This window comes from Gymnoscopelus microlampas, assembly GCF_963454915.1.
Source record: "Gymnoscopelus microlampas genome assembly, chromosome: 15".
Classification (NCBI taxonomy): Eukaryota; Metazoa; Chordata; class Actinopteri; order Myctophiformes; family Myctophidae; genus Gymnoscopelus; species Gymnoscopelus microlampas.
The window spans coordinates 34,032,372-34,048,703 of NC_139952.1; the positions used below are offsets into that span (position 1 = coordinate 34,032,372).

The 16,332-nt window shown below is 39.1% G+C and overlaps 1 protein-coding gene across 1 annotated transcript; it reads right to left on the reverse strand.

The window, feature by feature from the left end:
• Positions 1-113: 113 nt before the first annotated feature.
• Positions 114-7,865, reverse strand: mbpa (myelin basic protein a). Its single transcript, XM_084079684.1, has 6 exons — positions 7,638-7,865; positions 5,082-5,174; positions 4,684-4,716; positions 4,276-4,296; positions 2,188-2,268; positions 114-1,530 (listed from the first exon to the last, which is right to left on the reverse strand). The coding sequence occupies exons 1-6, from the start codon at positions 7,743-7,745 to the stop codon at positions 1,480-1,482; spliced, it is 387 nt and encodes a 128-aa protein (XP_083935810.1). The 5' UTR covers positions 7,746-7,865; the 3' UTR covers positions 114-1,479.
• Between the last annotated feature and the right edge of the window lie 8,467 nt (positions 7,866-16,332).

The following is a 16,332-nucleotide window of genomic DNA, read 5'->3' on the forward strand; positions in this document are numbered from 1 at the left end:
ATATTTGTTGTAGCTTTGGACTAGGCATTGTAACATTTGGTTATCAGAGAATTCAATGTTATTCTACACTAGATAGAACCATCAGCAAACCTTTTACACAAATCCAAGAAGACAAAATGTGAATTTGTTTTTTATTTCAAGCCAGGATCATCATTACAAAACGTAGGTATACACAGTGCCACCAGATGTCAGCAACCTCAAGCAAACATTGGCATTTTAATCATTTTATTGAACACTTAACTACAGTGAACATACACATAGTCCATGTACAAAAGAAGAGAGGCAGTATCATTAATTATGCACAAATGAAGTTGAAAAGAAAATGTTTCCCAACATCACACTGTCCTTCAGAGTCCAAGTCCTGAAACCACCTTGCCATTACCACTATGACCTTTGAGCTACTTACCATCTGACCTTCTGAGTACCTTCTGTTAATAGTTATCTAAATAAAATGTGAATGTCATTAGAACAAAGAATTAACACATTAATATACAAAGACGTTTCTATAAATGTGATAATGCAATAAATCTTGATATAAAAAGAAAACAGACCACATTTTTAAGGCTTTTTTCCCAATTGTGTAACAGTGCATGCTGAAAGGGCATTTTATTCTCTTGAATAGCACAATGCTATACATGTTCATGTATTAAAGGGAAGGCAGGCAAACCAAATGCCAAACGTGTTAAGTAAAAGAATATTAGTCTCCATGTACCATTTATGTGCAAGTTTCCAGTTGAATCTTCAAATGCATCACACAACCACATACTTTACACGCAATAACATTTACTCACACAACACATACAGTACAACAACCACTAATACTCAGACACACACACACACACACACACACAACACATAAAGGTGTGGGACGAGGTTTGTCACTGCTGTTCCTGAAAGCAGGAAGCCATATAAAGCATACATCATGTACAAAATGCAGACAACAGGGATACAAAAACAAACAGTTTCCATGAATACACCTTGAACGCCAGACAGACGCTAGACATTAGCACCATCAGACCAATGTTCAGGAATGAGTGATGTGATACAGTAGCTCATTGAGCAACGTTTTACAGTAGGATGTTTTGCTCTTATAAATACATATGCAATATGTTTACGGTACTTCATTACCAAACCTCAAAGCATTACAAAGCCAAGTATATAGAGATGTACATAAAACTAACCCTCCCCCCTCAGTGACATACATTCCAATAGACTGGATAATATACTGCAGGTGCCTATGATATTGACCATATTCACATGGCGGCCATATTGCTCTTATGTCATACCCGGGTGTGATTAAAGAGCTAATTGGTCATTATGTGAATATGGTCAGTTGTGTCACTGTCTAAAAACAAAGGAGCGTGATGTTAGTTGGTTAACATATCTTGGTGTTGTGAGTCCACTGAATGCAGATCTTTGCCATTTTCTTCATCCTGCCCCGTCTCATTTGGATCTGTGGTTGGTTCCTCTGTGGAGGGCTCAAAAGATGGTGCTCCAGCGTTTGGGGGGTGGACGGGACTTGGCGTCTCCCTGGGAAAATATATAGAAGTAAGAGCATCAGTTGACTGACAGATCCAATGTCTGCCTTCTGCAACTAAACATGGTGTCCGTGCAAGAGGAATCTCGGATGCTGCAATTTTCAGCGCAAACAATGTTGCTACTTGTTGACTTTGTTTTTTGGTAATAATTTCTGATTGTCAACTATTTCACATTGGTAGGGATTCAAAAAGATCAATACTGAAGATGAGGCCATTAAAACATCTGAGGTAGATTAAGTACACAGAAATAATACAATATGAAATGTATTGCAAACTTAATGATTACAGAACAAGCCTGAGTATTCAATTTGCATGATGTGATTTTTACATGTTCAAATGTTGCACAGGAGCTTGTTAGTTTCTTATTATTATGGTGGAATGTAAAAGCATGATAATGCATAACAAATGGAAAAGAAGGAGCCGGTATCAACTATGTATGAATGGCAAAACGTAGCTTGCATAAAATAATGAGAAATCATACTAGTATGAACACCGCACAAGCTACTACTCACTGATCTCTGTTGATAGCATCACTGTTGTATTGAGGCAAACACAAACAAAACACAGTGTTTACCAGGTATATTCTGTACTCGGGGAAAGAGTTCTATCATTTGGTTGCAACATGGAGATGAACATTAGGTGAGCTCACCAGGTTGAAGATTCGGGAGAGTGTGCTTTGGTCTCTGCGACGTCTGAGGGGTGACTTGGTACTCTCAGCACGTGGTGAGGCCTATGAAAAGATGTTTTATAAGTACAGATGGAGACAGGCTTGACCTGAAACAGGACCTGGAGCCATGTTGATGATGTTTGTTTTTGATAACCTTTATTTAAACTGGAGGTTAATCAAACCATTCAGACTGTAGAATAAAGTAAAGAGTTTTTGTGTAAACTATGCTGCACCGAGGTAGGTTGAAGATAGTCATGAAAAAGGGAGCCATTGTTCAAATTTTGACTGTCTGTCTTCTTAGCTCTAAGGCATTTTGCATGTTGGTTCTGAAGGGATTGACAACATGCATGTTTGCAGTGATTCTTTACTTAGACTCCTATTAAATGGGGCACAAATGACCAAATGTTTCAGAGCGATTAAGCTACTGCAGTTTTTTCACATTGGGTTCCACTGACATAATCTATCATGGTCAAGTAAAAAATAAAAATAAAAATCCAGAAACAATGCTTTATAGGACTTATTAAAGTAGCGTTTTTTCAGACTAATATCATACTGTGTATTTGTGGAAATTGCCATTGAGCCAAGGATGATGTTGGCTATGACATTTGGCCATATTCACATGACAGCAATTGTGCTCTCAGGTCATACTCAAGGGGTGGAAAACATGGTTTCCCACCCCCTCAAGTATGACCTGTGAGCAAAATGGCTGCCGTGTACATGGCCAATAATGGATTATGTAAGTGGAACCAAATGTGAAGAAAAAAACACTGGGGTTATCCTTTAAGGTCAGGCATACAGCATTTTAAACGTTCTATTGCACAGTGTTCACAACACCAGTCAGGAGTGGAAAGAATGACTGCATTCTGATGAAAACCACACTCTGCAAATAGTTTTTTTGGTTGTTGCTGTTGTTTTTAGAACGCTTATCTTCTCATTTTCACATAAAAATGTGAAATGAGCAGATTCAGATGCATAACGACGACCTTTAAGGGAGAGAGAATGGATTACAAACACATAGCTCAAGAACAATGGGACACACAGGATGCAAGAGAGGATCACTGTCAGATCTCTGACACATACAGCAGGATGGTTCACTCTGGACAAATCACAAATGGGAAGAAATGGCAAGGAGCCAAAACAGGTGGATTAGTGAGTCATCTTCTCCACAGGGGGGAAAGAGAGGTGACAGTAATCCAGAAAGTAGAGAGCGGACAGGTAGAGGAGATGGAGGACATTGATGCAGGCCAAGAGTTCCTGAGAGAGAATTTTATTTTTACCAGCGGCGGCTCATAAATAGTCGAGCAGTTTCAAAGTCATCCAGAAGCAGTGAGTCGCTCTGGATTGAAGCAAAAGGAGGAAGGGGAATTGAAATATTATGTAGTAAATAAGCCTGTTGTCCTGTATATATTTATTATAATTTAATGAATCAATGAATAACATTGAGACTGAATCAATTAATGATGGATCATTCAACCAATTAATCAAGCATGCACTGTGTAGGGCTGCCGATATAGAACTAGTTTAGCTTGTCAGTTTATAATAAATATTATTCAAAGGGATGTGATTCAGCACTGCTACTCTATGTGTATGTGTATATATATATTTATTTGGTGTGTGTGTGTGTGTGTGTGTGTGTGTGTGTGTGTGTGTGTGTGTGTGTGTGTGTGTGTGTGTGTGTGTGTGTGTGTGTGTGTGTGTGTGTGTGTGTGTGTGTGTGTGTGTGTGTGTGTGTGTGTACTCATATACTGTATATGGTAGACACACAAATCCTCCGCTCTAATTGATCAATTTGTAACTCAGAATAAATTGAGTCAGGGTTTTACAGTGTATATACTGTATATATACCTTTACAGGCAGTATTTGTATTTGAGGACAGAAAACACAGGAGAAGGCAGGCAGAACAAAGCAGTGGCATCAAAAGAAGACATGGTTTAGGTAAGGCAAAGACTGGACCAACATGTCACGAAGGTGCTCTAAAGAGAAGACACCAGTGAATTCTGGTTACACACAGAGCTGTGAAGGCAGCAATAGGATTTAGTTCAATTTGAGAGTGAAGACTGAATGACATACCAAGCCCAAGGCATCCCTCCACTGGACATGAAAGAGAAAGGGAACAGCAAACATGATGTTCCATGGAATGGGTACTAGGTCTGTCTCTGCCTCTTTGCAATTTGAAACTTTGTAGCAACAACACTTCCAAGAAGCATTTTGTAGGCATTATGTGGCAACATAATGGCATGTTATATGGAGGCAGTACCTGCTGTAATGAAACACTGATCATGTAACATATTGCTGTTGTGGATGCGTGGAGTAAATTCAAATAACAAAGGATTGATATGCTTAACATCTGATCTGCATGCACTGAAGGACTGGCAGACTAATAATATTGTCTATCCATCAAAGGCCTTGCCCTATATCTCTGAAACTTAACCTCCGTACTACTTAATGATGAACCAAACATTCTGAAAATGCACTCACCCTGGACTTAGGAGAGGGGTTTGGAGAGGAAACCTGAGAAACAGGACAATGACATCAGTGTGACTGCTTTCTAACATACAGCAGACTTAACTCTGAAATCCAAATCACTTTATGGTTACGATTCTGATTGGAGGGTGGATTCAAACATTATCAGTATGTAAATGAGACAGAGCAGGGCAAACACAATTAGTATGCTCTGCTTGAAAGAGACAGTTACAAGATTTTAAATCCCAAGAAGTAAACTAAAATGAAAGAGTTGATACCAGCCATAGACAGTGGTGTAACACATGTCATTAAGTAACCATGATGGTCGACAAAGAGAAAATGCGGTATTTTTTAGATTTACATGAATGGCAAGAGGCAGGCAAAACAATGGTAAATGTATCTAGGATACTCACAATGCTCCTGAAGAACTGCACAACAGCATTTTCAGCAGGCTTGCGACGGGCAGAGCCTGTTTGGGGTGAGGCGGCAAGACCCCGGAATGATCCCTGAAAGACATGGTACAAGGTTTTGTGTGGTTGTTCCCGTTGTACTGTGTCATGTCACCTTGAAGTGCCTATTTTGAAATTTTAAAAAATGGCATCATTGTATTTGCACTTGAACTGTTGGTCCCTCAGTTGTAGTAGTATAACTTTAGTACAGAAACGAAGGCATCTATGCATGTTATATTTATTGGTACCAAAATATCTTATTTAAACAAATATAAATCTGCTTAAATTGGGACACCACATATTGGGCATTGGAATTTTTAATGAAGTCTGCCCATAACATTGAGGAAAACTTAAAACATATCTTAATACTGTACATCTTCTAATTTGGTTCCTTGTGTCAACAGCAAAATGCCTTTGAATATGGATTTGTGGACAGACAAATGTGGCATAATTAAAATCCATAATAGAGCTGAAAGTTTAAAGCTTAGTTAAACACATAAGCAAAGATTGTGTATGTAAAACATGGAAGATACTGGATAGTGGATGCCTGTATTATATATTATTTGTGAAAATGAAATATTGTATTGCTTCTGTCCAGGGGTGGACAGGGCTCCCTTTAAAAATAGTATTTTTTTTATTCTATAGGATTTAAAATAAAAATGAAATATTTGCAAAATAAGATGATAGAAAATAATCGTCCTTAATTGTCTAAATAACGTCTTAGCGGTCAAATAGTCACAAGTCATTATCGACTTATCGCATTAGTTGATTTAATTGACAGAATTGTGAATTGTGTTTAGAGAGACACAAACCTTTTCAGGTACAATTTTCCATTAGTTTCTACTTCTGAGTACTGGACATTATAATGATGATGTAACAATGGCAAACTGCCAAATAATGTTATAGAATGGTAGAATTCTAAGATGAAATTCTTTAAAAAAATGTACGCCAGAAAATGTTAAATTTAGAGTTTATATACTACTTGTACTTAAAAAATTCCAATAAATAATGAATTAACCATGACTAAGGCCACAGCCCTAGAAAATAATGTAATATTAAGCTACCATGAACACCAATATTCATAACTGTTACAGGGAACGTGGGGGTGAGTGACAGTGGGTGTGTCATTATGCTTCTCATTCGGGCAACTCTCATCACAGATGCCTTGTTGAGCGAAGACCACAGAATCTCCAGACATCTCTACATTAAAATCTGCATTGGAGCGAGCCTCTCCCTTTACACCCACACACCCATCAGTGCCCTGCGAAATCCTGAGTGTTAATTTAACTCTTGAGAGTGTACAAATGGAACCACATGGACCCTAAGGATTCTACTGTGTGCTAACCAGTCCCCCTATTGGGAGGTTCACCATGCATAGACCATTTGTAGCTCTTACATTAAAAATGTAGAAACAAAACACAACAACAAAACAAATGTAGGGATACATCCTGTACCATGGCATGAAGTAACCCTGGGTATTGTTTTTATAAACTGAATAATGAATATCTTGAAGTTAGTGCCAGTCTTTGACATTAACAATACATCCATGTCTCTGAACAACACTCCTTAGGCTATTTCCTATCAGAAATCGCCACTTTTATGAGAGAAAGTGGCTATTTCTGAAAGATCACAAGCGCATGCCACATAAATAAGCAGGCAATAGTCTTTCCTGCAGCTGGCCCGGGTTTGAAACCAACTGGGTCTCTTTGCTGCATCTCTCATCCACCCTCTCTTTCCTGCCTTTCTTATGACTCAGAAATAAAGAAGAAATTCTGAAAAGTAGTCACTTGATTTCAGAATATCTGGTTAAATAAATGTATTCAACCCTATAAAGAAAACAATAAAGCATGCTGGTTTGACATAAGGTTGATAAAGGTGATTTCTTGAACCATCTGGATCATATTCACTGGATAGGAAACTTATTTTTTCAGTGATGTCCGGCCTCATATTAAAAATAAAACATGCACTTTTAGCCAAATTCATTTGTCGGAGAAGCAGCTAAATGATTGCTTCACTAACATTCACAGATATTTTATATCCAGCCAGAAAGCAATATCCTCTTAGTGGAGGTGAACTGCAGCCACACCAACTGTCTCCCCGCAGCCACACCAACTTCTAGCCTGCCATGGCCAGACTAATATCACTGCATAGATATTAGTCTGGAATATCTGTGTGGAACTGCCAACGTTCCACCGAGCAAGGCACTTGCACTAGGCTGCTACTGTACTTGCTGACTGACTTAAAAGACTGCAGTGTTATTGAGCAAGTTGTATGAGTACAATTTCTCATATCATAAAAACACAACTCTGATGTGTTTGTTGATTAATCAAAGCAATTCCCACTTTGACAAAAACCTCACTTAGCTGAAACATCACTTTAAGTAAAGATTTAAAAGCCTGAACCATGCCATTAGTAAAGGTTTAAAAACTTGAACTATCCCTTTAGGTGAAGGTTTAAAACCCTGAACCATCCATTTAAGTAAATGTTTCAAAACCATAATACAGAAGAGTAGATGCTCACCTTGCTTCTTTTCTTTTTGTCCCCTCCAGACAAGAGTTTGCTAATCTGATCCATGAGGCCGGGGCTCTTCTTTTTCCTGCCTTGCCCTGAGGTGCTTGCGGTGGACATACTAGCGGTTGGTTTGGTTGGGTGGGGTTGGCGCTCTGTATCTACCACACACTGGAGTAAGTAGTCCTCTTCCAAGCAATCCAAAGTCCACTAATGCCAAGACCCGTCTGTGCTACTTCAGGGTAGTTCGCTGCAGATCTGACGCAGAGGGGGCTGTCTTTGAAGGTGTCGACCGCTGGCCGCGAGGCATCATGGGAGATGAGGTGGGTCAGGTGGGGAGCGAGGGTTAGGCGGTGGCAGTGGCATCCGTGGTTCTGGCCCGGCTCCAGGCATTCTTTGGACCTTCAGTGCCTGTGGAGTCAGTCACTGCCGCCCTCGATATGGGCCAGCCATTGTTCCTCTCTCCCCATCTGCCTCACCCAGGGCCAGAGGGACAACAAGGGTTGTCTATGAGCCTGAACGAGGACCCTAATGCAAAGCAGTGAACAGTACTGTGAGCCTATTGTTAAAATGGCTCCCGTACATCTTCTTAATTTATTGTATTTAAAATCGAACATACAGGCACCCAAATTAACATATGGAGTGGACTGACGAAACGGGAACTCTCCTTGTGTGAAAGGCGTCAATGGCTATGGACATAGTCAGCCCAGCAGCTTTTTGTGGTTTTAAAAAGCAATAATAACAACAAATAACAAATTGAAAACTAATGATCAACTTATTTGTTTACTTGTTTAAATATCCAGTTTCATGGTGCAACATATTTCAAGTGAACTACAAAGATATTGGTGTGATAAACTGCACTGCAAATTCACCATGAATGACGCTTTGGTTAAACTCTAAGAGTGACAGTGAGGAAAATCTTGCACATTGCTCTTGCAACCTAACATTGTTTATTGACTCAGCACGTATTAAATGAGGACGTTCTGCACACATGCATCAGGTTGGCTTGAACTCCACACTCTCTCCGATACTTCTTTTTTATGTACTGTATAAGGAAAACATGGAAGTTTTCCTGTATCTCAAAGTTTTGTCTTGTGTTGTCTTTTAATTACATTTGCTATTGTGCCACACACATTCACAGTGGTCAAAGTAGCCAGTGAACAAAGTGGAATGTGTTCGAGGTTAAGTTGTGTTAGAAAACACCCATGCCCCGGAATATTAATATTTTGGAACAGATGCCTTTTGTTTTAGTAACTTTGTGAGAAAAGAAAAACAGCTCTGTTCAGTTCAATTGTGGAGGAGGAGGTCTACAGTTGCATCTAAACATATCTTAAATTAAAATGTATTGACAGAGGCATCAAGAGGGGTAGCTTTAAATAGAAGATTAGGTATAATAATAATACAGTTGCGGCACTGACCGTAATTCTAACCCAAATGTTTTGTTTTTTGTTCAAAAGATCACACAAAAGAAAACTTCAATCTAAGATAAATTCCTTGGAAAGAGAAAGAACAGCTTGAACAGATATTAACCACTTAAACCAAATATATTAAACTGAACAGAGTTTCCCAGGGGTCTATACAAGGCCCCCTCCAGTTTTCCCTCACACCAAATCTCTTCAACGAAAATAGCCAATCTACAAGTTCACATGCATCACATTGTGATCTTGTAGATCCGCTATTTTAGGCAAATGTTCGCCCAGAATAAGGATGCTAGGGTTCATGTGGCTAAAGGGGTGGCTGAGGTTATCTACAGCAGAGTTTATTTGCCCTTCAATATTTGTATTTGTTGGAACATTGGGATTACATCCAATGCCATCGATGGTACTTCCAGAGGTGGGGGTTCTATACCTCTGCATTGCTTCTAGTCACATTATTTTGTAACTGGAATGCATACCCCAACAATAACAACAACATAGGTTGCAAAGTTAAGAAAGGTTTACTTTTTTTTTTTTCATAGTACAGTTAAAAGGTTATTTGAAGCTAGAAACATTCCCAGAACATATTTAATGAACAAAACGTGAATTAACTATTCCTAGTGCTAGGCAAACTAGGATCTGCCTATCCATAAATTAGATACTACGAGTAAGTAATGTATTTACAGCAACAGCTGGGTCCAATAGTATAGCCAGCCACTGCACACCAGCCTTACTGACTCAGTGAAAATATGCCATAGTAATAGTGGAAAAACTTCAGCTATGCTAATAATCCATAGAGTAAAGAGTGAATGGGTGGGTGAATGCCATGCCATCATCTGTAAATGTGCCTCCTTACTATAGTATGTGGCCTAGATAGAGGTGAAATGTTTGGACAGTTTCAACAATTTCGATCACTCTGCAAGTGTTGCACCATGGAGAGGGGCACTGGGAGAAGGATATATTTGTCTTATAGGGCACGTACACAGTAGTGCATCTGTTATTCCTATAGGGAAGGGACTCAGTCCAAGCGCCCACTGACCTGACAGTGATAGAGAGCAGGAATGCAGAGAGTGGGTCGACCACACTGCATGTGCCCTCGTGTCAGAAGAGCCTTGGCTTTGTTCCTGGGGCCGGAGGGTTGAGAGAGAGGCGCGGTGGAAACAATGGCGGCCATGGATGAGAGCTGTGGGACACAAACATGGGAGACATCCTTGAACCCCGGGTGGAATGTTGATCTAGACCAAGACGCCCACCAAGAGAGGCAGCTGAATATCTGCTACTTCACTGGGCATTGTGAGTGGAAGAACCCACCACTGGAGCTGGCACGGGGAAAGAAAGCCATCCTCTGTTCCATTACATGTGGGGAAAGAGAACGCAGGAGATGGTTTGATTGGACCTGATTAAAGATAGTACAGTACCTGCATACCCAATCAGACAATAGATCTGGAACATTTTTCACTCTCCTACATGCCCTAAAATCTAATCTATACTTTGTAGTACAAGTTTGTTGCTCACCGAAAAAACTGATCTCCAAGTGAAAAACATGGCACCGATCATCACGTCACATTTGTCACTTGAAGATCAGTTATTCTTCTCAAGCAACACGATTGTTGAAGTAGCCTAATTAGGCCTAATAAAAACCTTAATAGCAGCGCCTTGAAAATACCCTCATGACACTGACACAAGAGTGCATGATATTGTTAGGAGACTAAACAAATGATAGCATTATACTCCAGTCCGGTACCATGTCCTGCTGCCAAATGTTGATGGAATCACTGGCTTTCTACCACTCAGGCATTTGCATTGACTTGTTTACCAGTTAAATGATCACTCTGAGGGTGCCTTACAGCTCATGCTATTAGATCATACATCTATACAAATGTCAACAGGGAACAATGGCCAATTTTCACTGACTGAATTGTACCACTAGACAAACACTGGGATAAAATAGCTCCCTTTGAAGGAGGCTATTTAAACAAGTGTTATAGTAGCAAAATATCCTGTTTGTTTATTATCTTTAATCAAATCATTTCAATAATGTTTTAAACACAACGTGGCTCATGTGGATCTCAGACTTCATGTTGACAGCCTGCGATGTCAGTCACCTATGACGTATCTAAGACGTATGATGACTCAACATTTGGGTTTTCAGTTTGAACCAAGCGCCATTGACTTCCATCATAAAAGTATTTAAAGTGAAATATTTCAGAATATATAAAACATACACGTATATGTAAAGAAGGTTCATGGTGGTACTTCTTTGACGTACTGGTGGTGTGCACAATAAATTTGGTTCTGATCGGTCCAGCAGTTTACGAGATTAGCATTGGCCAAAAGGACAGACAGACAGACAGACAGACAGACAGACAGACAGACAGACAGACAGACAGACAGACTGGCAGACTGGCAGACTGACAGATAGTCCCACTTATAGATAGCTAGCCTCCTACAGAGTCTCACCATAACAATTCACATTAAAGCAAAATTTGTTTTAATGTGAGTCCCCAGCTAAATGTGTTAATCTAGCATCAAGTACATATTCATTTGAGGGTCCTTGACATGAAAAAGTAAGAGAAACACTTACAAAGTTTTGTAAGAGGAGAAAGGGGGGTAGCATGGGAATGTGTTCTTGGCCTCAGCGTCCATTTGATGTCATCAGTTACTGGTGATGAATAGCTGCTGTCATCCATAGGCTACAATGACAGCAGACGGGAGGTCATTCAGGGTTACACAGACAACAGAGTAACACAAAAGCTTTACTGGTGGAAGTCAATTAGTGGAGAGCTTCATCAGCGCTTTTATGCCAAATCAATGTCAGTGATTTTATTTCAAAGAAAGAATGTGTGCAGGTTTAGGGAAAATATGCAATACATTGTGGCAGCAGGTGATGTTATGATTTGTGACACACATGACGTTATCTAATTTCATGTTATAGTATTTTATGGGATATGGCTGTCCTATTTTCCTTTGTCATAGAAATGTTTTTGTCCTCTCTTTTGTAAGGCATGACTCTGAAGGACACAAGCTGTATAAAATGGGTTTGTCTGTGAGCCTATCTGTGAGTGTGTGTCTGGGGATCATCTCTAAGCCAATGGCGGTTGGATTGGGCAGAATCTTGCCCAATTACGGAGTATCGTCATAGATATGTCATACTAAAGATGACTGTCATCTCAGACTGGCTAAATGAAGTCCGAGATCCACATGTCGTTATTAGACTCTGTCTTGTTTTTATTTAAAGGCAAAAGAAACACAATTCTGATGTGTTTTTACAGGATGTTTTGTCAAAGGATTGAACTATTCTTGGTGCCCGGGTGGTAATATCATGACTGATTAGACACAAAGTGTACGAAATGATTTGCCACAAAACAATGTTGACTTTTGAGGCATTTTTTTCCAACCCTCACTGATGCAGCTCAGTAACCAAAAGCAGATGCATGTAGGTACACCTCCCGAGTGTGGATGTATGCAATTGAAACAGTAGTTAGTACTAATACGCCATATGACCATTTCGCTTGCTGAAAACAACAGATTTTCAAAACACTACTTAGTTATTTACTATTTAGTTGGAGTGCACCTGCTCAAAATAATTTAAACTAAATTAATCATGTTATGATGTTCACTGCACCATGTAAGGATATTGTCTGCGGCTACACAAATCTGGTGGCACATACTGTACACCTCAAGAATAACTTCTATCTTCTTGATCATATTGAGTTTTAATGCCATACAATTTACAATTTAGGTATTTAGCAGACGCTCTTATCCAGAGCAACTTACAATAGCCTATGGGCCTGGATCTCTGCTCTAAAGTGTCTTGAGACAACTTGTTGTGATTTGGCACTATGATAAAATTGAATTGAATTGAATTAATCACATACATCAAATGCAGAAAGAAGTGTAGTGCCTCAGTAAACAAGGATCGGATTTTCAAAATATATTTTATACATTTTGAACTTGTGAAATGGGACATTCTGCACAATGAGTAGCCTACTTTTACTTTTGGTACTTTAAGTATATTTTGATGCCGATACTTTTGCACTTTTACTCAAGTACATTTTGAATTACGGACTTGTACTTGTAACAGAGTAAATCTGCATTGCAGTATCGATACTTTTACTTAAGTAAAACATGTGAGTACTTTTTCCACCACTGTATAGAAGGAATGCCTCTCTATCTCCCTCTACCGTTGGATTGTAATACTGCATTTATAAAAAAAAAATGCACTTGTTTTTTTTTTCAGAAACTGTAATGACTCTGAGTGATCAGGTACACATTATTGTTTTGCTCAAGGACACTTTGTGACTAGCCTACATCTCGTGCTTTTCACCCCATCGCATAGATACATTCTTGCACTTTTAGATATTTCCACAGCGTCTGAATTGACATTTAGGCCTATCACATTTGTGTCAGTAGGCCTGTCCTAGTTGTAAAGCCTATACTTTGTAACATTTTGAATACGGATATTAGAATAACTTTTCTTTCCTCCCACTTTGGCAGCACAACCATTCATTAACATTTTTCAAGTGCATTTCTTATGCTTTGTTCAACCTGAACTGAGACCAAATGAGCTAAACCTCTGTATTAGGCTAATACATTATTTATTTGTTTCAGTTGCCTGAACTAACAAGCCCACTCATTTATTGACGACGATGTTGACGACGCTATTATTTTACGCCAGACTAGCTTGCTTAAGCATATGGGCTGGCCTGGCTGTATTAAGATGTGTTAGCTATTAGTGGTTTAATTTCAGTGGTGGAAAGTAAGTAGCCTACATGTACTCAAGTACTGTACTCAAGTACATTATTTAGGTATTTGTACTTTACTTCGGTATTTCCAATTTCCAATACTTTACTTCTACTCCACTACATCTCAGAGGCAAATTGTACTTTTTACTCCACTACAATTATTTGAAAACTTTAGTTGGCCTACTAGTTTATTATTATTATTATTACAAAACATACATTAACCACTTCAACCATATGTGCTCACAATGCATCGCAATGAGATGCATTAGGGCTTGTAGAAATGTAGATCTGCTATTATCAAAAGATTTTTATACAATTTATACATTTGAAAACTTGTGAAATGGGACCTTCTGAATAATGAGTAGCATACGTTCTACTTTTGATACTTTAAGTATTTCTGCATTGCATTATTGATACTTTTACTTAAGTAAAAAATGTGAATACCTTTTCCACCACAGTCAGGGACACCGCATACTGATGATACTGCTCCGGTTGCTGACGCTGAGGGGCTCCCTTTGCGTGCGTGAGAGCGTGCGTGTGGTGGGTGGCAGACCATCTGTGTGTCTGTGCCAAACAGGTGCCAAGCTTCCAATCAAGTAGAGGGAGGGCAGAATTGGAAATCGACAGTGGTGGAAAAAGTACTCACATTTTTTTTACTTAAGTAAAAGTATCAATACTGCAGTATATAAATACTCTGTTACAAGTAATAGTAAGGTATTCAAAATGTACTTGAGTAAAAGTACTGGTATCAAAATGTACTTAAAGTACCAAAAGTAAAAGTAAAAGTGTGCAAAATGCCCCATTTCACAAGTTCAAAATCTTTTGAAAATAGCAGATCTACAAGCTCACAATGTGTTGCATTGCAACGCATTGGCACATGCAAAAAACGCATTTATCCAGGCAGAGTTCAAATGGACAGGTGATTTAGCACCACCTGTGGTCTTTCTGTGCACGTGATTAATTTCAGCACCATGGACAGCTCAGCAGCTGTGACATGAGCTCTCCATGGTACTGAAATAAATCATACTCCAAAATCAGATATATGACAACTAATATTAATCTCTTTTGGACAGATAGTAGCTACTTTTTCACTGCCTACAATGTTGCTACCTTTTCCCCCCACACGTGCCAATAAATCACTTGAACCTACATTTGGCAGCATACTGGAAAAGTGAACCTTATGTTCAAGCTCTGTAGCACTAAAGTCAAACGTGCCTATATCTTTTGGTGACCAGAATCACTTCACAAGGACACAAGGACAAGAAGAGATGCAAATTATGAAATAACTGGCATTAAATACAACCACAAATCAACAAATACAAATAAACCTCTATCATCTTCACATGCTTTGCTACATGGAGAATTTCTTTCTTTCTTTCTTTCTCTCTTTCTGGTTATACCTGCTGTGTACATCCTAACTCCAAAAGAAGCAAAAAGCTACACATGTCCAGCAGTCTAAGGACAACAACAGCAAAAGATAATATCAGGTGCTGCTCTCAAGTTACATAGTGTGCATCATCTGTGTCGTCATTTCCAGATGGTTATCTCAACAAATCTCTCAAAATCACATGCATGCATAATGGCAGTACCATTATGTGACCTAATCATTACAGGTGTATAGGTTGCTTCCGTTAAATGAATGAATGTCATATGCTGATCATATGAAAATATTCAGCTGTCCATCTTGTGATTAAATGTGCCATAACGAGCACATCCTCCCCACATCCCCAAAAGTGGATTGAAGATATGGTAGAAATAATGTCATATGAACAGATGTTGGCAAGAGTAAATAATAATGAAGGGGACAAATGGAAATGGGCATGGTACCGCTTTTTTGCTTATAGTTTAAGCAGGACACAGTGATGATGATGGCTGTTGACTAGGTGTTCTGTTGTGACATTACCTGTGGCTGTTTATTGTTTATGTAAGTACCATATGCCAGATGATATATGTTTATGGTGTCTTTGTGCACAAGACTTGTGCAAAAACTTTAATAAAATAAGTGCCATAACGAGGCATAGGTCATTTTGATTAAATATATACAGTACAGTGACATAAAATAGCATAAAGCCTCTTCTCCAACCCCGCCATATTCTTCAATAATATGCTTTGAAGCTCTGCTATCATTACATAAAATAGTCTCTCAAAATGCTGGATTTAAATTCATGCTGCCCTCATAACTAGAGGTGGGAGTCAAACCCTGTTGGTTTCAAGTGGCCAATGACTTGGCTTCTTGAGTATAGGCTAATGCAAAGAAGTATGTGCGATCCAAACAAGCAAAAGGGTTTAGAACTGGGAGGTGCCCTGTAAGTCTTGGTGGAATTTAATACGCACAGACTAGTGACGTTGCTTGGAAATACAGGGGGAAGCCTGTAAATAAATTAGCTCCATGCATCCCCTCTCCGAGCACATACACTCATACGAAAGCTGCATGGTTGGATGAACCATTTAAAGCTCAGATTTGTGCACAGGCTTGAAGTTTTATATGACGACCTGAAACTTCTTTATATCTTTTAGGTTCCTTACACCACATTACCTGACCAAATA